We start from the raw sequence: 23,477 nt of genomic DNA on the forward strand, positions 1-23,477 counted from the left end.
TGTCTTTAGGACCTAATCACAATTAACGTTAGCTCACCCCAAAAAAGAAGAATGTTTGGTGTTGCATCCAAGATGTAAGTTATTTACAAAAAATTGTTAATAAATATTTTTAGCTGGTTAACCAGCACTTTAAGAGTAAACCAAAAACACATACAGGCAAAACTAAATTAATGCATATGACTTCTAATGACACATAAAGGTCTTATGAAGTGAAACAGAAGGTGCATGTAAGCAGTGATGGGCATTATAAATAAATGGCGCTACCAACAGAATTACTTTTTTCAGTAACGAGTAATCTAATAAATTTAATACATTTAACCCCTTACAATGGCATTAAAGTTACTGACAATAAAATGTGGCATTATGTAATTGATCTATAATTTACAATTGAGCTCTGAGATCTGACTCTCTCTGGTGTGTGAGAGTAGGGCACATAACTGATGATGATTGTCATGTGTGTGCTAGGGTGGTACAACCACAATTTAGTGTCCATTTTAGTAACACTTTATTTAGATGGTCCATTTGAGTATTAGTAGACTGTCTGCTTAATATCTGCTGATACTGCTGCTAAACAGACATTTAACTGACTAAAAGAAACTTTGCAAGTACACGTCAATTTACACTAACCCTAACCCCAACCTAACAGTCTACTTATAATCTAATGGGAATTAGTTGGCATGTAGATGCAATGTAACTTCAATTCAACAAACCGACCATCAAAATCAAGTGTGACCCCTTTTTGTTCAACATACAGTTTGTAATTCGTGACATTTTTCTTTTTAAAAGTAACACAATAATTACTTCCCTGGTAATCAGTTACTTATATAAAACAAGGCTATCATGATTGTCAATGATGAGAAACATACAGTACAGTACTTTATCAAACACCTTCCAATTATTAGCAACAGGTTGTCGATATTGTGTTTTCAGATGTGAAAGAAATAGGACAAAATATTAATTTATACCTCAGGCAATTAAGTTTTTAAATTCCTCCTCTCTCAGGAGCACTTAAGGGCCAGTAAACTGGATATTTATTTAGAGTAGAGTACCATGTTTTTATATGATTTGTTTATATATACAGTTGAAGTCAAAATTATTAGCCCCCTGAATTATTAGCCCCGTTTATTTTTTTCCCAAATTTCTGTTTAATGAAGAGAATATTTTTTCAACACATTTCTAAACATAATAGTTTTAATTACTCATTTCTAATAACTGATTTCTTTTATCTTTGCCATGATGACAGTAAATAATATTTTACTAGATATTTTCAAGACACTTCTATCCAGCTTATAGTGACATTTAAAGGCTTAACTAGGTTAATCAGGTTAACTAGGCAGGATAGGGTAATTAGGCAAGTTATTGTATAATGATGGTTTGTTCTGTAGACTATCGAAAAAATATAGCTTAATAAGGGCCAATAACTTTGACCTTGAAATGGTTTTTAAAAAATGTAAAACCTCTGTTATTGTAGCCGAAATAAAACAAATAAGACTTTCTCCAGAAGAAAAAAACATTATCAGACATACTGTGAAAATTTACTTGCTCTGTTAAACATCATTTGGGAAATATTTTAAAAAGAAATTCTAAGGGGGGCTATTAATTATGACTTCAACTGTATATGCTAAATGTGAAATGTCAGATGTCTCTGTGAGTGTATGCTGCAAATGAAATTTGCCTACAGGGACAAATAAATTGACCGACCGACCAACCAACCAACCAGCCAGCCAGCCAGCTAGCTAACTAACTAACTAACTAACTAACTAACTATGTAATTCAGTAAATAAATCTTTGTATTACTATTTGTGAGAAATAACTAGTAATTATAAGTATTTTTTTACTATAGTCCAAAACACTACTTGTAAGACACTCAAAATTGGATGTGTTCGTTATTACTATAATCCACAGCCTCTGTAAATGGTCCTGCTGTTGAAAATCATGTTACAAATTTAACAATAATTTTTGCAAAGACCATTTTACCATTCTTACAAAGGTCATTTCCCTTCATAAGAGCGGGATATATTTCACTTTCTAAAAATGACCATGATAATAATTATAAATAAAACTATTTTTGGTTGAACTAAAAAGTATTTTACAGAAAATCTTCAGAATAAAAAAAAGAAATGAGTGCTACTTTATCCAATGCCAGAAACTAGCAATTTAAAGGGTTAAAATGTCAAAACTTGGCTTTTGCTTTACCATGTCCTTGATGGCTCTATTAAATGTCCTTTCCTCCATGCAAAAATGAGTTCCACGCTCAATAAAAACACAACCATGCTCTAACTGAAAGAAGCCCCCTGCAAAAAGAAATAAAGCAGTGTACCCTGAAATGAGATCAATGGCTTTTACAACCCTTTTGATGGCAAAAGCATCAGTCTTTCTGGGATCGTGCCAGCAATGCAGACTTCACCCTTCATCCAAAGGTCACTGGGAAAAAATCATCTCCCCTTAACATGGAAAAGTTCATTTAAAGAGTAGGAAAAAAAAAGCAGAAAGTAAATGATTTTCTGCTGTATGTTGTGATGTACAGTAAGTGCTTAGTGTAAGATTGTAAGCTGATTGCTTTGTGAAGGAAGGAAACACCCACAGGAAAAAGAACTAAACAATGACTGATTCAAAAGTGATGCGATCAAACGACAGTTAGTTCCGGTTCTCCAATTGCAATTTGATTGGAGCATTTTTTTTTATTTTTATTAAGCTTATGTTTATAGAAACAGCACACTTGCAATCATACTGTTGTGTTTATATTCAGAATAAACAGTAGTCATTTGCTCATGTGATATCGCTTACTCATTTTTAAAATTATTATTAGCAGTTTTTGATTACTATGCTATACAGCGGGGAAAATAAGTATTAAACATGTCACCATTTTTGTCTGAAAACATATTTCTAAAGGTGCTGTTAACCTGAAAATTTCTACCAGATGATGATAGCAACCAAAGAAATCCATATATTCAAAAAAACTAAATTAGTTTACAAATGAAGTTATGTGTAATAAAATGAAATGACACAGGACAAAAGTATTGAACACATGAAGAAAGGGAGGTGTAGAAAGGCAGTGAAAGCCCAGCTGAAAACTCTCAGTAGTTCTTCAGCAACCCTCTTTACCCTTCATCGTTGTAAGTTAATATTCACTGCTTCAGTCCAACATCTACATTATCATAATGATGAAGATGAAACCAGGATGGACATTTCAGCAAGACAATAGTCCAATACACAAGAAAACTCTCAAATGCTTTCAGAGAAAGAAAATCAAGCTGTAGAATGGCCCAGCCAATCCACTGACTTGAATGCAAGAACCATCAAGATTTTACAGTCCGTTCAAGCCTGTGAAAAACTCACACCTGAGCAAATTCATGTGGCTTCATTCTTCATATAAGAGGCGTCTTTAAGCTGCCATCATTAAAAAAGCCTTTTATATAAAGTATTAAATATATTTCAGTAGTTCAGTACTTTCTCCTTGTGTCATTTCATTGTTATTACACAAACTCATTTTCAGATTTATTTGTTTTGTTTTATTTTTATGTTTGTTTTGTTTGGGTTTTACCAAAATCTGGTTTAATTCCATGTCAACAGCTCCTTTAGAAATATTATTCTCAGGAAAAAAAATCATAATACGTTCAGTACTTATTTTCCCCATTGTATGTGACTCATACTGTTTGTATCTGTTGTGTCTTACCTGACTGTGAAATCATATGAGCAGGACGCTAGGACGGTCTTGTAAAACGGGCAGAACTAGAAATGACAAACAGAAGAAGGAGGAATTAATATATAGTGGCTGCAGAAAACAAATCAATTGATATACATGCTGACATCTTTATCAATGAAAGCTGCATTAAAATATGACCCTGCATATATAAACAGATTCCATTTTTACACTAAAAATATTTAAACTATTTCATAATTAACTTTAGTACAAATATAGATTTAAGTTCAAATGTCCTGCACTCCAGTTTGAGATGTGAACAGTTTGTCATTCATTTATTTTCTACAGGGATTTAAAGGGACACTAAAACACATTTTTAACACGTTGACAGCCATACATGTGTCCCACACAGCAAAAAACACTATTAGAACACATATATTAGGAACATTTCTTACCCGAGATCTGAAAATGGTGAAATGCTGATTTGCCGCTCGTCTCTTTTTAAAAAAACACACTGTTCTAGTTTGAGTTGATTGTAGTGTCTCTACAGATTTGGTAAGTGTGTGATCAGTGTTATTTGTTTATGTTTATTCTGAGGCAAAGTTAGTCATCATCGTCAGCAATACTCTTTCAGTTTTTAAAGACATACCTTAGTCAAAATGATTTACTTACTAAGTTTACAGTAATATCACTACAATATTATGGACTGAAAGATCAGCTGTAAATGCTGCTCTCCAAATGTAAACATGTAAACACCTTAATCAAACTATTACTATCGTGTAGGATTTTCACCACATTTTTGTGTGCAGTATAGTCTATACACACACGGCTGTCTGAACCTACTCTCTGCATCTACTAACAGGCCCGGATTGGCTAATCGGGAGGACCAGGAGAATTCCCGATGGGCCAGTCCGTTTTTTGACCGCAAGGGCCGGTGTCTCTAGCTGCTTGCACTCTCAGCAGTCGCAGTTTTTTTATTTATGTATTTATTTGACCATAGCCTCACTCTTTTGATTCATTATTTTGCTGCAGCTCCGCTCTTTTTATTTATTTTCTTGCAGCCCCGTGAGCAAAATGCAGCCTGCAGGTTAATGATGAGGTGACTATCATTTGACCCCAAACAGCGGCACCTTAGTGAATATAAGAATTTGAATAATTAATATTAATGAATATTACACCTGCTCAATGAAAATCAAATGATTCACTACATTAATAAATCTCACATAACTTGATCAGAAATCTAAAAAAGGGAGAAAAAGATTACGCCATCAATAGAAAGTAGTACTGTGGTTAAGAGTCTTGCAGATAACAGTGCAATTCTTAATTTTTATTCCAAATGCTCCAGCATAAAAGAGCCATTGTGGTCCAGTGGTCAGCACGTTGCATTACAATGCTGCCGTCCCGAGTTCGTACCTGATCTGAGTAATTATTATTATTATTTTTTTTAATTTTTAGTGTTAAGACATATAATACTGTTTGGGTTACTTATGTAGGTGTACATATTTTATTACATTTTTTTGTGTGACCGCCATTGCAAAGGACTGGATATCTATAACGAATTTAGCACAGAATATATATTCAGATACTGCACTGAGGTGGGTCGGTCTAAGGCTTGAAACTCCAGGGCTGAAACAAAGTCCCACTCCGGCCATGCTACCGAGAAATACACTTTTCCAGCAGTTCCTCATATCCAATATCTCGTTTGTCACGGAGGGCATACATAAAATATTCCTGAATGATAGTGAAAGTGCCAAACTGCAGTTAAAGTCAATAAATTAAGAATGAAACATCCAAAATAACATGAAACACCGGAGAAAATATTGATAGCGTGTTGACGTTATGACGTTAATCGAATTATGTGCTATGACATGTAAAACGGGATCATAAAAGAAACATTCAAAAAGCAACTCATGGAAACACCTTAATCATATTACTGTCTTATTCACATTAAGGCTCATGGCCCTTTAAAATATAACGGTCGGTGACTTCTTAGAGATGCTGATATAAAGGGTAGCACTTTAGGGTAAATCAATACTTCTTACCAAGCAAAAATAATGTGTTCAGCTTAAAAATTTGATTTTTTTTTTTTTAGATTCAAGCGTTTCTCTTGATTGACTCTTCCACTGCCTGCATTTCCTTACATTTGTTTAATTATCTCAGCAGGAGAGGTTCATCTCAAATAGTGTCATGACCCTTCAAGAAGAATTTCTGAAAATCAGCAGAACAGTAAAGGAGAAAGACCAGTCATACACCACTCTTCATCACCCACACAGTATAAAGACATCATCATAAACAGTGTTCATTTTAAAGCCATTTGATATCATTACATCCAGCAACACACAATCTCATGCTTCACAGCCCTCCTGTATTCCCAGTGCAATATTACCTTTTGTTCATACCTCCTTATTTCACACATTTGCACATCTCTGAAAAGCTGAGAGCAAAACCATTAACTCGAAACAGCCTGTGATTTCATCCTGACCCAACTCGAGTGTTTTTATTAAGCCCACAGCTCCATTTGGACGCACAAGATGGCAGGCAATCAGATGACTTGCGTATGTTTTGGTCACAGGTTTGGCAGCAGACTGGTCAAGTGCACTGAACTCTGTGATCTGCATGATTGCTGACTGGTTGAACACTCGAGCGCAATTTCTCCAACTCAATTAAACAGCTAATCTGTTTATATAAGGAAATCCATAGCTGTCACATACAGTACAGAAGGATAATGTGAGTTTCACACAGACTGAAGCCGCCTCATTAAAGTTCAACAGACTTGTTAAGTTCATTTAAGTCAAACTAATGTGACACTGAACAGCAGAGTATTCAATCTTTATCAGGCGAACATTTGAAAGCAAACTCGAGGCATATCTGTGAGAGAATTTGAAGTACAAATGAAATCATAACTAGCCATATTGGTTTTGTTAGCTTACATTGCTAGTTTTGTGGTGATCAATTGATCTGTGAATGTCATTAAGAAAAAACTAATAGTTTGCATTTTAAATTAAAATATGACAATGCACTTCCTGTTTTTTAAGTTCTCAGATTACACAAGTCCGAGGTACTGGGCATGGCTAACATATTTAAAGAGCCCCTATTACGCTTTACTAAAAAGTCATATTTTGGTTTTGGTGGTCTCCAACAACATGCTGATGTGCATGCAAAATCAAAAAACACTTTCGCTGTCTTGTAATATACATTTCTTTTTACCTAACTACACCAACAACTTCCATATAATTTGTTCAGCAATTAAGTTGTTCCCAAACCCCTCCTTAGCGCAAAGCTAATCTGCGCTGATTGACTCAATGACCCAGTCTGTTGCGATTGCGTTCAGAGCGAGAGAGAGTAATCAGTAAAAACAATGCCACGCATTCAGTATTAACCCACACTGTGGCAAAAGCTGAACTATTTTGAAAGTTGACCACCGCATGTGTGTAGGAACAGCTGACAGAGGCCATAGAAATGACAAACAGCAGATGATCCAGCCTGATCTCACGAGAAAACACAAGTATTTTACGTTTTGCCAGTTTAGTGGCTAATTCGTACGAATTCGTATGAGTTCAGTCAAACGAAATGGTACGATTTTAAAAGAGAGGCGTGGCACCTAACCCCAACCGTCATTGGGGATAAGCAAATCGTACTAAATTGTACGAATTCATACGAATTAGCCACTAAATGAAAAAGCTACGGATTGCCGTGAGATTGTGTTGGATGATCGCAAGCTCACAAACGCATTTAAATCAGTAAAGAAATCGACACGCGTCACGCCTTTAACAAGGCTATGGACGAGATATGTGAATATAAAGAGTTAACCAGATACAGTACAAGTTGCGTGGAGCAATTGCAGGTAACAAAACACAACTAAATACATATTTTGCAAGCTAGAGAAAACAAGGAGGCAACCATTTTAATCACACTTACACTTGTGAAATGGAGGAAAAAAATTATCCATGAATTGTGAATTAAGAAAGTTCCTGTCAAGCTCTGACAAAGTCCCAAACATCAATAGTCTGTTCTGATCCTTCCTTTAACAAACAGCAAACAAATCCCATGTTGCAGGGTAGATTATGGCATAAATCACCAGAGCTTTTACTTATTAAGGTACACTCATCTTCAGTCATGATCAGGCCCACACACACCTTCACTCTGCTAGCGTTTGAAGGGAAAGGAATGTTTTACCGAATCCAGCACTTCACATTTGGTATTGTTTTGTGGCGACATCGATAACATGACAACAACGAGTCGAATCTTCTATCAAAATAATCGATATTTTTAAACAAGTTGGACTTTCAGATTTAAACATCAGCTGGGTGTTTTCATTCACTTAGAGCTGTGCTGCACACTGCATGGCAGGTAATTTTCAAAAACTCATAACAGAGGCTCTTTAACCACATCCCTCCATTTGTCAGTTTTGGAAACAAACAGAAACGATGAGGAGGAGGTGTGTGTTAGGTTGTCAAAACTCTCCCGAAATGATCTTTTCGAATGAAATGCTTAATTTACTACACCCAATCATCTTGCAGTGGGAAAAAACAAGCCACGCCCACTGTTTTCTTATAGACCAATTACCAACCTACGTCACACATGACGTCACACGGGTCCCCGGTTGCAAAAAAAAGGACAGGCTGCAATGGGAAAAATGTTGTTTTGTGCGGTAGGATGCCAGATTCGAATCCAAAAATAGAAAACTTAACTTTTACCATACACCACACACTGCTTTAATACTGACTGCAGACATCTTTGGCTAAATGGGAGCTGAATCAAGTGAGGAGCTAATTAGAAACGCTGGACTCTGCAGTTCTCATGTCATATCAGGTAAATTCACGCTATGCTGAATCCTACATATCACTTGTTTTTGATTGCAGAAATGATTTCAGCAAAAACAGTTACATATGGTGAATTAAACTGTGGACACTGAATGCTAAGAATGAAATGTGAAAGTTACCTTTATTCAGGTAAAGTTGGTTTTATATTCACACATTCATTCAGTGACAACTTGTGACAAACTCCCTATATTGTTTACCACTGCACTTTGAATATGTGGTCTAAAATAACCTGCAAGTGTGACTTGAAAACAACATTAACACAGTTTATTTGACTGTGAACATGTTGTACTTTGAAAGTCATTGGCTGCTAATAAGATTTTGCTATTTAGCGTTTGCAAATAATACTTTAATGAAATTATATTGTTAAGGAGAAAGTCAGAATGTGCGATTATAAAACCGACTTTACCTTGTTCACATATCCTGTCGTACAGGTGCAGTTCACTGTCAGAATGCAGTCGTTTTGCGTGTTGGTGATTAAGTACCCAGGCCTTGTATAACATTAACTCCGTCTTCTTTCCTTGTTTTTGGCTAAGCAGAATCTCGGTTTTTAGCTCTACATAGTGTTGAATCTTGTCATCATGGAGCATTATTTCTTGCACATGACCACACAGAACATCATTGTTGGCATCCAAAGACTTGTAGACCTTTAATTTCTCTCTTGTCAAATCACTTGGAGCTTCATTGAGATTGTATATTTGGGGCTGGATGCTTGGTCATTTCGTCTTATCCAATATCCATTGGGTGGGTGCTATCGCAAATGGACCTGTCAGATGAATGCCGCTCACTTTAACGTTAATTTTGCCGAATCACTGTACTTATCACTGGGTGACGAGCTGTTATAATATGCTGAAAGCATTATGTAAATAATATATATAATGTGTAATCAATATATCTTATTTCTAAGACAACAACAAACTCTGCACCGCATCTGATGTCATTCCCTCGCTGTAAATGCTGGTGCTCCCTGTTTTTTCTGCCACCTCCCTGCGCACGCATCCTGAATGTTTACAAACATGATAATTGGTCTATTTAATATTCAGTTTCTCTAAGATCTGCGTCACAATATGGATACGGTTGCAGCTTTCTGGTTCATGCAGACTTCAATACCAATGCTGTATCTAAAACACCCCAAATGAAACTACCTTTACTCTGCGGATGGCATAGGAATGGCCTGACATTTGAGCGACGGGATGCCGGATGTTCCTCAGGTCCCAAACTCGGAGACTGCAGTCAACAGCTCCGGTGACTATAACATTCTGAGAGCAAAGTGAAAAAAACAGAGGTCAATGATTCATCCACTATTTACAGTCATTTCAGAGATTATTGCATATCTAAAAGAATAAATGTAATGATGGGATACTACGGTGATACAGGCACAGGCATTTTTCTTCCTTGAAAGAAAAAGCCCTATTTCTGGGTAGTTTAAAAAAAAAGAAATACATTTTTTTTTAAATAAATAAGTCAAAATTATTAGCGCTTCTGTGAAATTTAAATTCTTTTAAACTGATTTCCCAAGGGTTGCTTAATTGAAAGAAGGGCATTTAAAACATAATACTTTTAATAACTAATTTCTATTAAGTAATAACTTTGATGAGCCATGATGACAGTTATAATATTTTAATTATTTTGAAAGACAATAGTATTCAGACTAAAGTGCAATTTAAAGACTAAAGATTAAGTTAATTAGGCTTAATTAGGCAAGTCAGGCTAATTAAACAAGTTTTTGGATAACAGTGCTTTATTCTGTAGACAACTGGAAAAAAAAAAGAATATTTCTCAAGGGACAATAATGTTGACCTTAAAATAGTTGTAAAAAATATTCCTGTAAAACTACAAGAATTAAGTCTTTCCCCAGAAGAAAAAATATTATAGGAAATGCTGTGAAAATTTTCTTTGGTCTGTGTAACATCACCTGGGAAATATTATTAAAAAAAATCATAGGAGGGTTATTAATTTTAATTTCAACTGTATTTAAGTGTAATAAAGTTGAATTATTAGCCCCCCTTTGATTTTTTTTTCTTTTTTAAATATTTCCCAAATTATGTTTAACGGAGCAAAGACATTTTCTGATAATATTTTATGTGTCTGATAATACTTTTTCTTCTGGAGAAAGTCTTATTTGTTTTATTTCGGCTAAAATAAAAGAAGTTTTTAATTTTTTAAAAAACATTTTAGGCACAAAATTATTAGCCCCTTTATGCTATTTTTTTCTTCAATAGTCTACAGAACAAACCATAGTTATACAATAATGTGCCTTATTACCCTAACCTGCCTAATTAACCTGGTTTAGCCTTTAAATGTCACTAAGCTGCATAGAAGTGTCTTGAAAATTATCTAGTAAAATATTAGTTACTGTCATCATGACAAAGACAAAATCAGTTATTAGAAATGAGCTATTAAAACTATTACGTTTAGAAATGTGTTGAAAAAAAATCTGCTCTAAAATGCTTAAATAGAAAATGGAGGAAAAAAATAAACAGGGGGGCTAATAATTCTGACTTGAACTGTATGTTTCTCTTTGCGGACAGCTTTACCAGCCAAAAAAAAAGGAATATTAGAGTTATTCAGGAAATATTTGCTGTCCTGTCAAATTCCCCTCTGCGTCTCCACACAGGTGCTCAGCACAGGAGTGTTCATTTCTTCGCACTCTGAGTGGTGAGCCGAGCACTCTAACGAAGACGCTAAAGTTCTGTCGTGTAGAGAAGTGTACTGTATAGCACCTACTATCTCACCTCTGTTACTGTACACTGTAAAAAATGCTGGGTTTCACACAATCGATTTGTATTGGGACAACATGAAGGATTTAGGTTAACTTATTTTTACAATTTTAAGCGGATTAAACATAAAACACAAAAGAAAACTAATTTTGAAAAAAAAATGTGTTGATTCAGCTCATTTTTAATATGTAGTTTGAACAAACAGCAAACATCACTTTTTTGAGTGTAGAGCATTATTATCAGCAGAGCAGCAACAGTAAATTAATATGTCTTTACAAAAAAAATTAAAATAAAAATTGACAAAACTACATGTGGCTCAATTCGACAGCTAAATATCCAAAACACTAAAGACAAATAATGTGTTATGTTGGTAACATCCATGATCCATGAACAATAATGTAATAAGTAGCCCAACGTTTGGCAAAGGCAATATATTATGGGCATACAGGCTAACTTCATGGAAAACATGGGTGGTTTAATCAGTCCTAACATTGATATATATAGTTCATACTGTATAACCAGAATGAATAAAAAAAATTGTAGTGTAAAATTTTAAACATATATCCCAGCACATGCTTAGGAATAAAAATAAATATATCTCTTTTCCTTAGGTGCGTAGAGATAGTACAGTACAGTAACACTTTAATATCTTTTTTCATTAACCAAACTTTGTGTTATAAAAATTTAATTCATATTTGTATCTATAAGCACTTACCTGGTCATATTTGCACCAATCACAGCTAAGGATTTCAGATTTGTGTGCAGGGATGACCAATCTGCATGACCCTGCTTTAACATCCCATACTCGCAGAGTGCCGTCTCCTAGCAACAACATAAGAATGTCAAGACTTTTAAATCTCCCAAAAAGCCACATATATGATATTATAATATAAATCCTAGTCTGCACTCTCTGCGGAATCCCCTGAACCATAACGTTCATTTCAAGGGCGACTAACACTCAGTGTGAATGGACAGAAGGCAAGGCACTGAGGAAAATGTCACTGGTCAGTCCTCTACGCTGCACGGGCAGGGCTATTTCTTTTGTTGTATGTCTTTTTTGGTCAGACTTTCTCCTTGAAATGCAGCATTTCTGTTCTGGTGTAAGCAGCAAATGTTCCAGCTAGTCACTTTTTACAAGGTGCAGCGTTAGCAACATTCATAAACTGCAGTAAAAGACTCAAGATTTAGACACTGGGGGATAGTGTATAGTGCATATGAATTTAAAACCTGATTAAAAAGCCTCATGCATGTAGCGCTAAGCCTGTTGATTTTTTTTGGGGCCCATTTATTTTAATACAAACACTAATGTAATATTTCTCTCTCATTTCTTTAAAAAAGTTCACAATAGGTACAGAAAAATACCCAAGAGCATAAGAACAAAAATGTCCCATGCAATCTTTGATTATAAAAACATTAAAATATGCGTTTCATTATTATTTATTTATGTAAAAATTAGTAATGGCCTGTTATCGGCGTTAACGTGCTACGTAATGCCAGACTTTTATTGCGATAAAAAAAATTATTGTGATTAAAAAAAAAATCTATTATTAAATTTGGTTTGGGAGCTGGGTCTATTATATGCAAGCTATGGTGACTTTCCACCCCTAACCCCAACTGTCATTGGGTTATAAGCAAATTGTACTAAATTGTATGAATTAGATCGTACAAATTCATATGAATTAGCCACTAAATCAAAAAGTTACGAATTGCTTAGAGATTGCGTTGGACTTTCACCTTGAAAGTTTGTCGTGGATGTATACCTGACCGTTGAGCCGTCTGACAAAAAAGTGGCCTTCTGAATAAAATCAGCAGGATGCTTGACTTAAACTGCAGTTCGGCAGTTTCACTTAAACTCATGAACATTTCATTCATGCCGGCGTGACAAACTGGGGTATTAGATGCAAATAAGGAGTAAGAACTGGTGAGAGTGTTATGAAATTTAATAACGCACGCCAAATGGAAAGAAAAAAAACTGTGTGTGTGTGTGTCTGAGTTTGTGTTTGTGTCTGTGTGCGGTCCTTTACTGACAGCTGCGTGTGTGGATCTCGTCTGAAAATATGGTGAAAACATAGTGGTAATTGTTTGTTTGCGGTGTTTACTTCAATAATTCCACTAATATCTGCATATTCTATGTCTTAATTCCATTACTGTTAAGTTCAGTTATGACTTTAGACGAATTAAGGTAATCAAAATTCACTGTTTCGGGCTTATGTAGGCTTACAGTTCAAAATTCATGTTTAAACACAAGTACATCTTATTGAACATCATTTATTTTCATCACCAATTATCACCGTAGAACACATTCTCAAGCAGTTTTCTGCTGTATTTTGGAAACAGGAGATAAGCCTCTGGTCTAATGCGCCACCTGGCTTGAGAAACCTGTTCTTAAAGACTTATTATTTGGGTAGCACACCTTTTCTGAAATCTGAATGCCCCTCGGGAGAATTCAAATGTGCCATATTAATCTAGATTAATTCCGATAATATGTTTCATATTTAAGGCAGCTGAAAACAGTAGGGCTGCATGACACTGGAAAAATCTGACATTGCGATATTTTGTGTTTCTGCGATTATATATTGCAATATAAATACAATTTCACTAGAGGGCTCAAATCACAAGCTAAAATCATTCATTTAGCTTGACCGGGGTGATTTTATAAAGGTGTCAATCATGTAAGTAAAAAAATATTGCAAGCAAGAAAAATTCGGATAGAGCAAAGAAAGAAGTGAAATAAACAGTGCTTTATTATCAAAACAAACAGTCAAACATTATTCAGGTATAGAAATTGCATACTGAAATGTAAAATAAAACTGTATAGTCTTTATTTTATTAATAATTCAGTAAAATTATGCTTCATTGATGTTGTAACCCAAATGCTTTACACTCTTAGGAAATACTTGCTTGTAAAACACATATGATAAAGTTTCACTCTGTTATGGTTATACTTTGCAATGACTCCACAAATCTCACGTATTCTCAATTGCTGATCAACTATAATTCCAATTTAATGTTGCATATCCTGCAGTCTGATGATTGCAGACACACACATTGCAATTTCGATGATGAATTGAAATATTGTGCAGGCCTATTAAACAGTGCTAAGGTAATCATCTGCATTATTCTAACAACTAATTAATAAAACACAGGTTTAAATCTCATCTTGCATTAATTGTGACAAAAACATTAGTGACAGCACCTCAGATAACACCAAACAAGCTCTTCAATGTGCAGGTCTGGATTAAATATTCCCAGATACGTCCTGCTCAATCCTAAAACCTGGTATCAAAATACACTGCGTTTATTGACAATCCGATAGATTGCCTTTTAAATGAATGGGCCTACTTTAGTTAATTACATCTCAGGAGGCCTATGCCGATGACTATTGTAACCCTTATTGATTTGGTGATCTGCAACCGATGGAATAAATAAAAGCCACTCTGAAGTGCGACCCGCAGGGAGTTCCTGTCAGAGCTTCACAGTCACGATAAATTACACCTATTGCATAAACACTTTAAAGTGCTCTAGGAAGACTAGAGTGCTGTATTTGTATCACAACACAGCTCCATTTTCAACTGATGTAGCTTCGGTTTGCATTTCCTTTCCATTTTGTGCATTTTAATCAATCTGATGATACACAAATTACATTAAATTCAGGTGCAATCAGTGTTTGAAACATTTTGAGCTGCAAGGTCCACTTTGTGCACTTTACAAAGTGGTCAAACAAGCATTGCTTCTGTAGTGTAAATGTTCATGTGATGAAATGCAATAAAACAGGCACAAAAGACCCTCTCTCAGTAGTACCAAAAGAGTTCCTTGGTAGTACTCGTGCATCACCACAAAAGTGAGGTAGTGCTTGAGGAAATAAGAATGAAGGGTTTTGCTGTAATCCGAACACAAGAAGCATTTGAATGCATGTTAATAGGTGCACCTTTTGAATCTCGGTTAGAGCCACTTGAAAGCAGATCACTGGAAATGCATGTTAATGCCATTTAGGGCCAAAGCAGCATCTTGAAAAGTGGTATGGCAAATTTTTACCATGCCTTCTTTTATTATTGAAAAAAGGTATTTAAAGGGATTGATTGCTAATAATAATATTAATAATATTAATAATAATAATAATAATAATTTACTCTTCATCTTGTAGTTTTAAACATTAATGAATTTCGATCTTCTGTTGAAAACAAAAGAAGAAACCAGAAGAATATTGGTTGCTGGAACCCAACTTCTATTGAAGAAAAAAATTACTATGGAAATAATGCAATAATGCAATAGCTGCATTTCCACTGTCGGGCCAATAGCTCGCAGCGCAGCACATAAAGCCTGTCTGATGAAGAGCCGTGTGCTTGAACCGTTACATGCCTTGTATCAGCCTTTTTTATTGAATGAATTGCCATTTTGTGAAGCTTTGGTGTTGCCTCCTTTTTGAATATACATTTTTAAAAAATATCTAAAATAATTTTTTTTTCTCAGATGGGCCTTTGTAAAATGTAAGTTCAAAATGGCTTAAAACGGTTTAATTTATTTGTATTATAGATACCTGAAATTTTAAGTTTTTGTTTGTTTTATATTGGTTTATTAAGTTAATGTGTTTTTTTTTTATATCCAATATTCATAATTTTTTTACTATGTTGAGCCTACGAAAGTGGACACAAAATTTGTAAAGTTTTATGTCTTTCTGTTATATTCATATTTTGTATTTAGGGATGGGCCGGTATAAGATTCTGACGGTATGATAGCCTTGGATAAAAATATCACGGTTTCACAGTACTGTGATTACTGCTCCAAAATAAGTTCATTTTAAATGTCTGGGTAAAACAACTTTACCCCCAATGAACACAATATATTTTATTTTAAGAAACATTTAAAATATTTTGGACCAGTAGCTTTTGATGTAGAGCAGACATGCCCAAAGTAGGGCCTGAGGGCCAAAGTTGGCTCATAGTAACCCTTGATTTGGCCCGCCATCCCATCTGAAAAAAAGAGGGAGAATGATGGGGAAGTGGTTGGGGTGAATATAACCTTAACCTTTAACATAACCTTTTGTTTATTTGATTTATTGCTAAGCTACAAAAAAGCCAACTAAAATAAATGATTCAATTAATTGTTGTAAATGAATCAGACTTTTAAAATGTAAACACTGTCTCTTGACAGAGAGGACCATGCACAAGGTATCTGCGAGCAAATCAAGCTAAAAGCAAGAGCAGCTCGACTATTATTTTTCACATCCAACTCTATTGTGTGGTATAAATGGGATTGTTTATGTTTTTACAGTAAGTTTATTATTAAATATCAAATAATACTGCATTAGTTAATATGATGTAAAGCAAAGTTTTCTAGATATTTAAAAAAAAATCTAATTTAGGAAATAACCCATGGCCAGTTTAATATGTACAGGTTTGATATGTATATTTGGCCCATAACCCTCAATCAAATTTGCTTTTGGACCCTTTATAAGAAAATGTTTGGGCATCCCTGATGTAGACGTTCACTAAATAAAATAGATGTGAAAAACACATTAGGAACGGTATAACAGAAAACTTGGACTTTTCCAAGCTGCGGTAAACCTTGAAACTGTCACAGTTGCAGGTTTGTGCGCTCTTCCGGAGTATCTGTTTGATCATGTGGGTTTGTTTTGTTTTTGTGGCCCACATGTATTTGTTTTGGTCACGTGTCATGACGGCACTCAGCTGGATTGATTGTTCGCCAGCTGATACTCATTATCGTGCCTATATATGTGCTACGTGTTTAGTGTTTCATTGTCAGTTCGTTACGTGTGCTTATGGTGCTATCTTGTCTGTGCTCAGGACCTGAGGAGTTTTTACTGGACCCTGTTTCTTGCCAGATTCCTGCCCTGTTTCTCCTAGTTCTAGCACCGCACTCATTCCTTGCTTTTGTTTTGACTGTGTTAATAAATTATTATTTTGCTCACTCGCACTTGGATTCACCTGAACATTATTTACGTGTGATAGAAACTGGTTATCGTACCATACCTAATTGTATTATCTTCAAAATAAAGAAAGAAAGAAACCCAGTCGCTCGTGGCATCGATGGAGCTGTAAAACGAGCGTTCTTTCACTTGGTCTCTCATACACATACATGCATGCATGTATGTACGTGATCAGAAAACTAGTGAAATCTTTATCAGACTTTGCTTTCACTCCGCCCCAAAGCCCCAGCTGGCCCTCTTTGGCCCAAGGTATTCAGCGGGCCAAAAAGGCCAGCCGCTGGCCCTGTGGAAGCCTCACTTTGGCCAGATCAGGCCCCGGAAGTGACTGTGGTAACACAACTGGCCCACACTGGCACGCTCGCTTTAGGTGCAACTAATGGGTAAGAGATACCAACATTTTTCAAAATATCTGCTTTTGTATTAATCAGAAGAAACTCAAAAACGTTTAAACAAGTGAATGGTCTCATTATTTGGATGTTCTATTTCTTCAAGTACTTATTATCATCTTTTAATTCGGCTACAGATGCTTATTAAAATATTCAAAATGAAAATTCACCATGAAATTAAATAGTTTTTTTCATTAATTCATTAAATCTCAAGAAAAACCTAAATATTTTCAGTATTTATAGTCTTTATTCAAATCAGTATCTCTGAATCCCAAGGACCACACCACTCAAAAGCTGATGATAATATTTCAGAAAATGTCATAAAAAGGCATCAATGTGAAGGAGGCAGCTTGGTTTGCAGGTTTTAAGCAATATTAATTATGCCAGTTTTTCAATGAGCTCCAGTTTAAAAATAACTTTGAAACGTGGCCTGCTCTAGGCACTTTTATTTTAATTATAGCTGAAAAGATCTCTTACTGAGATTGCTGGCATGTAAGCATTTCAAATGAAAGATTTCCTGGCATCCCTGCCAGAGAAGCCCAGGCTACAGCTATCACTGGATAGAGAGGGGAGCTGAAATCCCTGATAAGGGACGTGCTGAAATAGTATCTTCAAAGAGACCACGTTGACTACATTATCAGATTGGAAAAAAATCTAAGTAAGATTAAAATATTAGGGTACTACCACTATTTACACAATACTAAATAAGCAATGTATGTATACATTTACTGCTTTTTTTTTTTTTTAGGTATACCTTGCTTTATGTATTATAGCCACTTTTACTGTCAGAACTTAGGGGCCGTTCACACAGAGTGCGTTTTTCCCTCCAATGCATTACTTTTCTTATTGTTTTTCAATATCCATTACGCTCACGTCTCGTGTTTTTTAGATCCCTGTTAAGTTGAAAGAACTTCAACTTTCACACACAGCGCAGCTCATCACTGTCAGTTCCACAGCAGTGGGCCAATCAAAAGAGCTCGGAGGCAGGGTAATTGTTGCAAGTTTCTGTTCGGGACGGTATGATTTTCTGTTATCATGTAATGAAGTGCCCTAAAAATACAATCTTTTTGCCCCAATGCAAAATCAACAAAAATGCTCAAAGTTTTGCAATCTGGCAAAATTCTTAATTTATACTCAAAATAATCTCAAAAAATGTAAATAATCTCATAAAAGATCCAATTCCAAACCATCAGTTTGCCATTAACTGTTTTAAATGATTTGTAGAGGTTGCATACGCAGCACACGTGATGTATTTAAGTGTCTCTTGAAAAATGACGTCTCACCTGCGCACTCACAATCTAAAAAGTACATGAGAGTGAGGGGAAATGTTTTGCATTTGTGCAGTAAGCAGATGCGGATGAAGTGCTGGATTGATGCGATCAGACATCCTGTGGTGCGAATTGGGCAATTTGTGCGTTTAACATGATTCAGACTGCAAAAGAAAGTGGGAGCAAGCATCTAACAAACAGAGCAATGGAACAGACAGAAAAGCAAGCAGCTTACAATGATGGAGGTTGGTTGAAGGATGACGGCCGCTGGACATGAACGAATTGAAGGACATTATTTGTGCTTTACACGTTTAACTTTTTCCTGCAGTTGACGAGTGAAAATGCTTTCCTGCCATTGACGAGTTTTACGGTAATCCGTGTTTTAGGTGTATTACGGGTGGTGGAAAGCCCTAACGCATGTCCTGAGCGAGGTACCTGATGTCAGATGCTTCAGGGAGTGAAATTTGAGAAAAGCAAGTAAGAACGTGGATAAAACTAAGTGTTATACAACCTTTCTTTGGCTTAATACCCACCGTTTTAGATACATTCTCTTGACAAGAGACCAAAATAAAGAGGCTTTTTTTTTTTTTTTTGTGTCATTAGCCCCTTTCACACAGTGATACCGGTAAATATCTGGAAAATTTCCGGAACGACTTTACCGGTACATTCAAAAAAGCGCTGTTCACACAGGCGAGGACGTTACGGAATTTTTCCGGAAAAGAGCATTCACACATCCATCGCAAAATGCCGGTAAATTCTGACATCATTAACCCGAAATGACCTCTAAACGGCTGCGCTTGTGTTTGTAAACATTTGACTACATTACAAACTCTTTGGATGGATCAGTATTGAGTACAACTCCAATGAAAACATATAGAGGAACACTTTCGCATGTCGAGATGTACATTATAAGCGCTCACGGGCACACGCAAAGCTTGAAGGTAAACAAACAACAAATTATCATAAACATTTTATCGATAATTATTTACACAGTTAGCATTAAGAAAGAGCATAAAAACGTGATCTGACTAACATCTAGCACCTAAAGGTGTCTGGAAAAACATTCAAAGGCATTTATTCTCGAAAACCGGGCGCACGTGAATGCGTCTGACTGTTCTGATTGGCTAAAGCAAGTGTCTCACGTCAGCACGTTCTAGACGTGGACGCGCTCTTTACGGCAATCTTCCTTCTGCATTCACACAGCGCAGCATGCCGGCAAATTACCAGTAATGTTACAACTTCTCTTTCCGGAAAATAGCCAGAACGAATTTACCGGTATTTTCAAGAAGGGCCTGTTCACACATACAAACTTTCCGGAAAATTGCCGGTATTTTTCCGGAAAGGTCTGTATGTGTGAAAGGGGCTATTGTGTCAGATTGCACATCTTAATATGCTGAATAAATAAATAAATAAATATTTGAAGACCAAATTATTTACCCCCCCTGAATTATTAGACCGCTTGTTTGTTTTTTCCCCAATTTCTGTTTAATGGAGAGAAGATGTTTTCAACACATTTCTGATCATAATAGTTTTAATTACTCATTTCTAATAACTGATTTATTTTATCTTTGCCATGATGACAGCAGATAATATTTGACTAGATATTTTTCAAGACACTTCTATACAGCTTAATGTGACATTTAAAGGCTTAACTAGGTTAATTAGGTTAACTAGGCAGGTTAGGGTAATTAGGCAAGTTATTGTATAACGATGGTTTGTTCTGTAGATTATCGAGAAAAAATATAGCTTAAAGGGGCTAATAATTTTGACCCTAAAATGGTGTTTAAAAAAATTAAAAACTGCTTTTATTCTGGTCGAAATAAAACAAATAAGACTTTCTCCAGAAGAAAAAATCATTATGAGACATACTGTAAAAATATTCTAAATCTGTTAAACATCATTTGGGAAATATTTAAAAAAGAGGAAAAAAGTTTAAAGGGAGCTAATAATTCTGACTTCAACTGTATATATATATATATATATATATATATATATATATATATATATATATATATATATATATTTTTTTTTTTTTTTTTCTTTTTAATTGCAAAATTGTCCACAAATTTCTGGGAATTCCCACCAAAAAAAAATTTAATAAAAATAAATAAATAAATAATAATAAATTACAAAAAAATCATGAAAAACTATGGGGGGTCTGGAATATGTGTACAAGTTACTAAACTGCATGTGAAGGAACATAACTCAAGTACCTCACTTGTTACCAGAAAGTTCCTAGGCAACAGAAGCACACATATTTAAAGCCATAGAAAATGTAGTGGATGCTTAAATGTATGCGGTCAATTTGACCATTGTGCACGGTGGGTCAGGGGTGGTATAGGTGCCACCAAATGAAGAGCAGAGCGGGGGGTGGGGGTTTCAGGCGGCGCGAACTAAAGACTAACTGAGGAGCGGAGGGTGGGCGTTTAGGCGAACTGAAGACATAATTAATGTTCTACTGTATCATAAAAAATGCTGCATTACTGCTTAATGTGCATATCACACTTCCGACCAATCCTATCTAGACTTCACCAACTATTCCTTTGTTTATTGTGAATACGCACTCTCTAGTGGTGAAATTTACATACTGTCCCTTTAATTAATCATGGCCGGCATTTTTAGCCCATACTGAAATGATCTGTTGACTGCAACTCCCAATGGTACTCTACTGGATTGAGATCTAACTGTGGAGGTCATTTGAGTTTAGTGAACTCAGTGTCATATTCATAAAAAACAGTACAAAACACCATGTCATTCCTCTGAAATCTATTTCCTCAAAAATGTGTACAATGAAAAATGAAAACCCCAGTAGATCAGCAGTTTCTGATTACTGGCACCAACAACCATACCACATTTAAAGTCACTTAAATGACCTTACTTTCCCATTCGAAATCTTGTTTTTTCCATGAGACAAAACCTGATTGTCTTGACCATGTCTACATGCCTAAATGCATTGTGGTGCTGCCTTGTGTTTGCTGATTAGATATTTGTATTAATGAGCAGCTGAACAGATGTCCCTACTGAAGGGGCCAGTGAGTGTGTGTGACCCTGGACCTTGATGATCAATTTTTTTTAAATTAAAATTTTAAATCAGCTGAATAAAAAGCTTTTTATATTTGGTTTGTAAGAACAGGGCAATATTTGGTTGAGAAACAACTATTTGAGCATCTGGAATATTATTTTGAATTTTTTTAAAGGTGTCTAAATAAAATGCTTAGCAATTCACATTACTATTCATTCATTTTTCTTTGGCTTATTTCCTTATTCATCAAAGGGTCACCACAGTGGAATTAACCACCAATTTTTTGACATCAAATAAAAATCGGCCATATTGAGCCATACGGTGTATGTTTGCTATTGCAAAAAATGTACTTGTGCAACACAAGATACACATTTTTTTGGTCCAGAATCACATATACAGTTATTAGTCCTCCAGTGAAATTAATTCATTTTCAAGTGCTGTTTAATTGAGAAAATCCTCTTTTCCAACAGATTTTTGAACATAAATGTTTTAATAACAAATTACGAATAACTAATTTATTGTATTTTGTCATGATCACAGCTAACAATAATTTGCCACCTTAAAATTATAAGGCTCTATCTGCGTTCTGAAAGATTTTAAAATATTAAGCTTCAAAGATTTGGCATCCCATATTGCAAACAATATGTGTGTAACAGTTCTTTTTCATCCATTAACACGAAAGAGACCCTAAATGTACACTAAACGTAAATGATCAAAATTCTCTCACATTTGCAAATTGCGGTAAAAAAACAGGGCAAATGAAGATCATAGCTTCTAATTCTAAAAAGACATTTTTCGCTTGGAATTATAAGGTCCTGTCAGGCAGATCATTAATTGAAGCATTACTTCTAAAATAAATTGGTGTTGTAACAATATGTTGATGCTTCAAAAAGTAAATGTTTGCTTTCTATAACATTTATTTAATGTTTTAGGATGAATGTTTTTTCTTGTTAAGCATAGAAGGCTGTGCTAAATATTTTATCTAGTGCAGCTGTTAAATCTATGCAATTAATATGGTAATCTTTATTGAATGAAATGCTGTATATGAACTATTAAATTTTATTTACTGAATTATATGTCCCATGAATTAAATAGTATTTTGCCCTTCTAGGCTTAAAGACTTTAAAAGAAAACAGAAAATGAGCAAATGAGTTTAATAAACACTGAAAATGCCTCATTGACTATATATACACAAATGAAAATATTTATATAATATTTTTTGTAATAACTGTCTTTTTGAACAATGTAAAATTTAACCTTTCATCTCAATGTCAAAAAGTCCTCACATTTACACACATCTTTCAGGTTTCTTCTCAATTTTGCGTGGTGCAGCATTATTTAGTCGACTCTGATTTTGTGTTTCTTTCTGATCTTTCCCATCTTCAACAGAGCAGTCGGGGACGAAATGACAAAGATAGCTGATCTTGATTGGTCCTCATTCGTGCATTCGAAATGCTGATAGGCTCACAGAAAGAATCTTATAGAGAAAGGCTGCCCAAACTTTTCTTTATAAAGGGACAAAAACCAGACTTGATTGAGGCTAGTGGGCTGAAAGTAAATATGGTTGACATGGGTAATTTCCTAATTTATTAAATAATGTTTAAACATGACTAGAAAACATTGCTTTATATTAACTAATATAGTAATATAATGAACTTACTACAGTAAAAA

The 23,477-nt window shown here is 35.1% G+C and overlaps 1 protein-coding gene across 4 annotated transcripts in view; it reads right to left on the bottom strand.

Moving 5' to 3' along the window:
• pex7 (peroxisomal biogenesis factor 7) overlaps nucleotides 1-23,477 on the bottom strand; it is a 59,591-nt gene that overhangs the window by 24,349 nt on the left and 11,765 nt on the right. For 2 of the 4 annotated variants that reach the window (XM_087296735.1, NM_001013532.2), the window contains 3 exon segments: nucleotides 11,899-12,005; nucleotides 9,609-9,722; nucleotides 3,677-3,732 (listed from right to left, as the gene is read on the bottom strand). In XM_087296735.1, the coding sequence (XP_087152861.1) occupies nucleotides 3,677-3,732; nucleotides 9,609-9,722; nucleotides 11,899-12,005 (277 nt within the window). 4 annotated transcript variants of the gene reach the window in all.

Source organism: Danio rerio, chromosome 20, assembly GCF_052040795.2.
Source record: "Danio rerio strain M-AB ecotype USA chromosome 20, GRCz13ab, whole genome shotgun sequence".
NCBI lineage: Eukaryota > Metazoa > Chordata > Actinopteri > Cypriniformes > Danionidae > Danio > Danio rerio.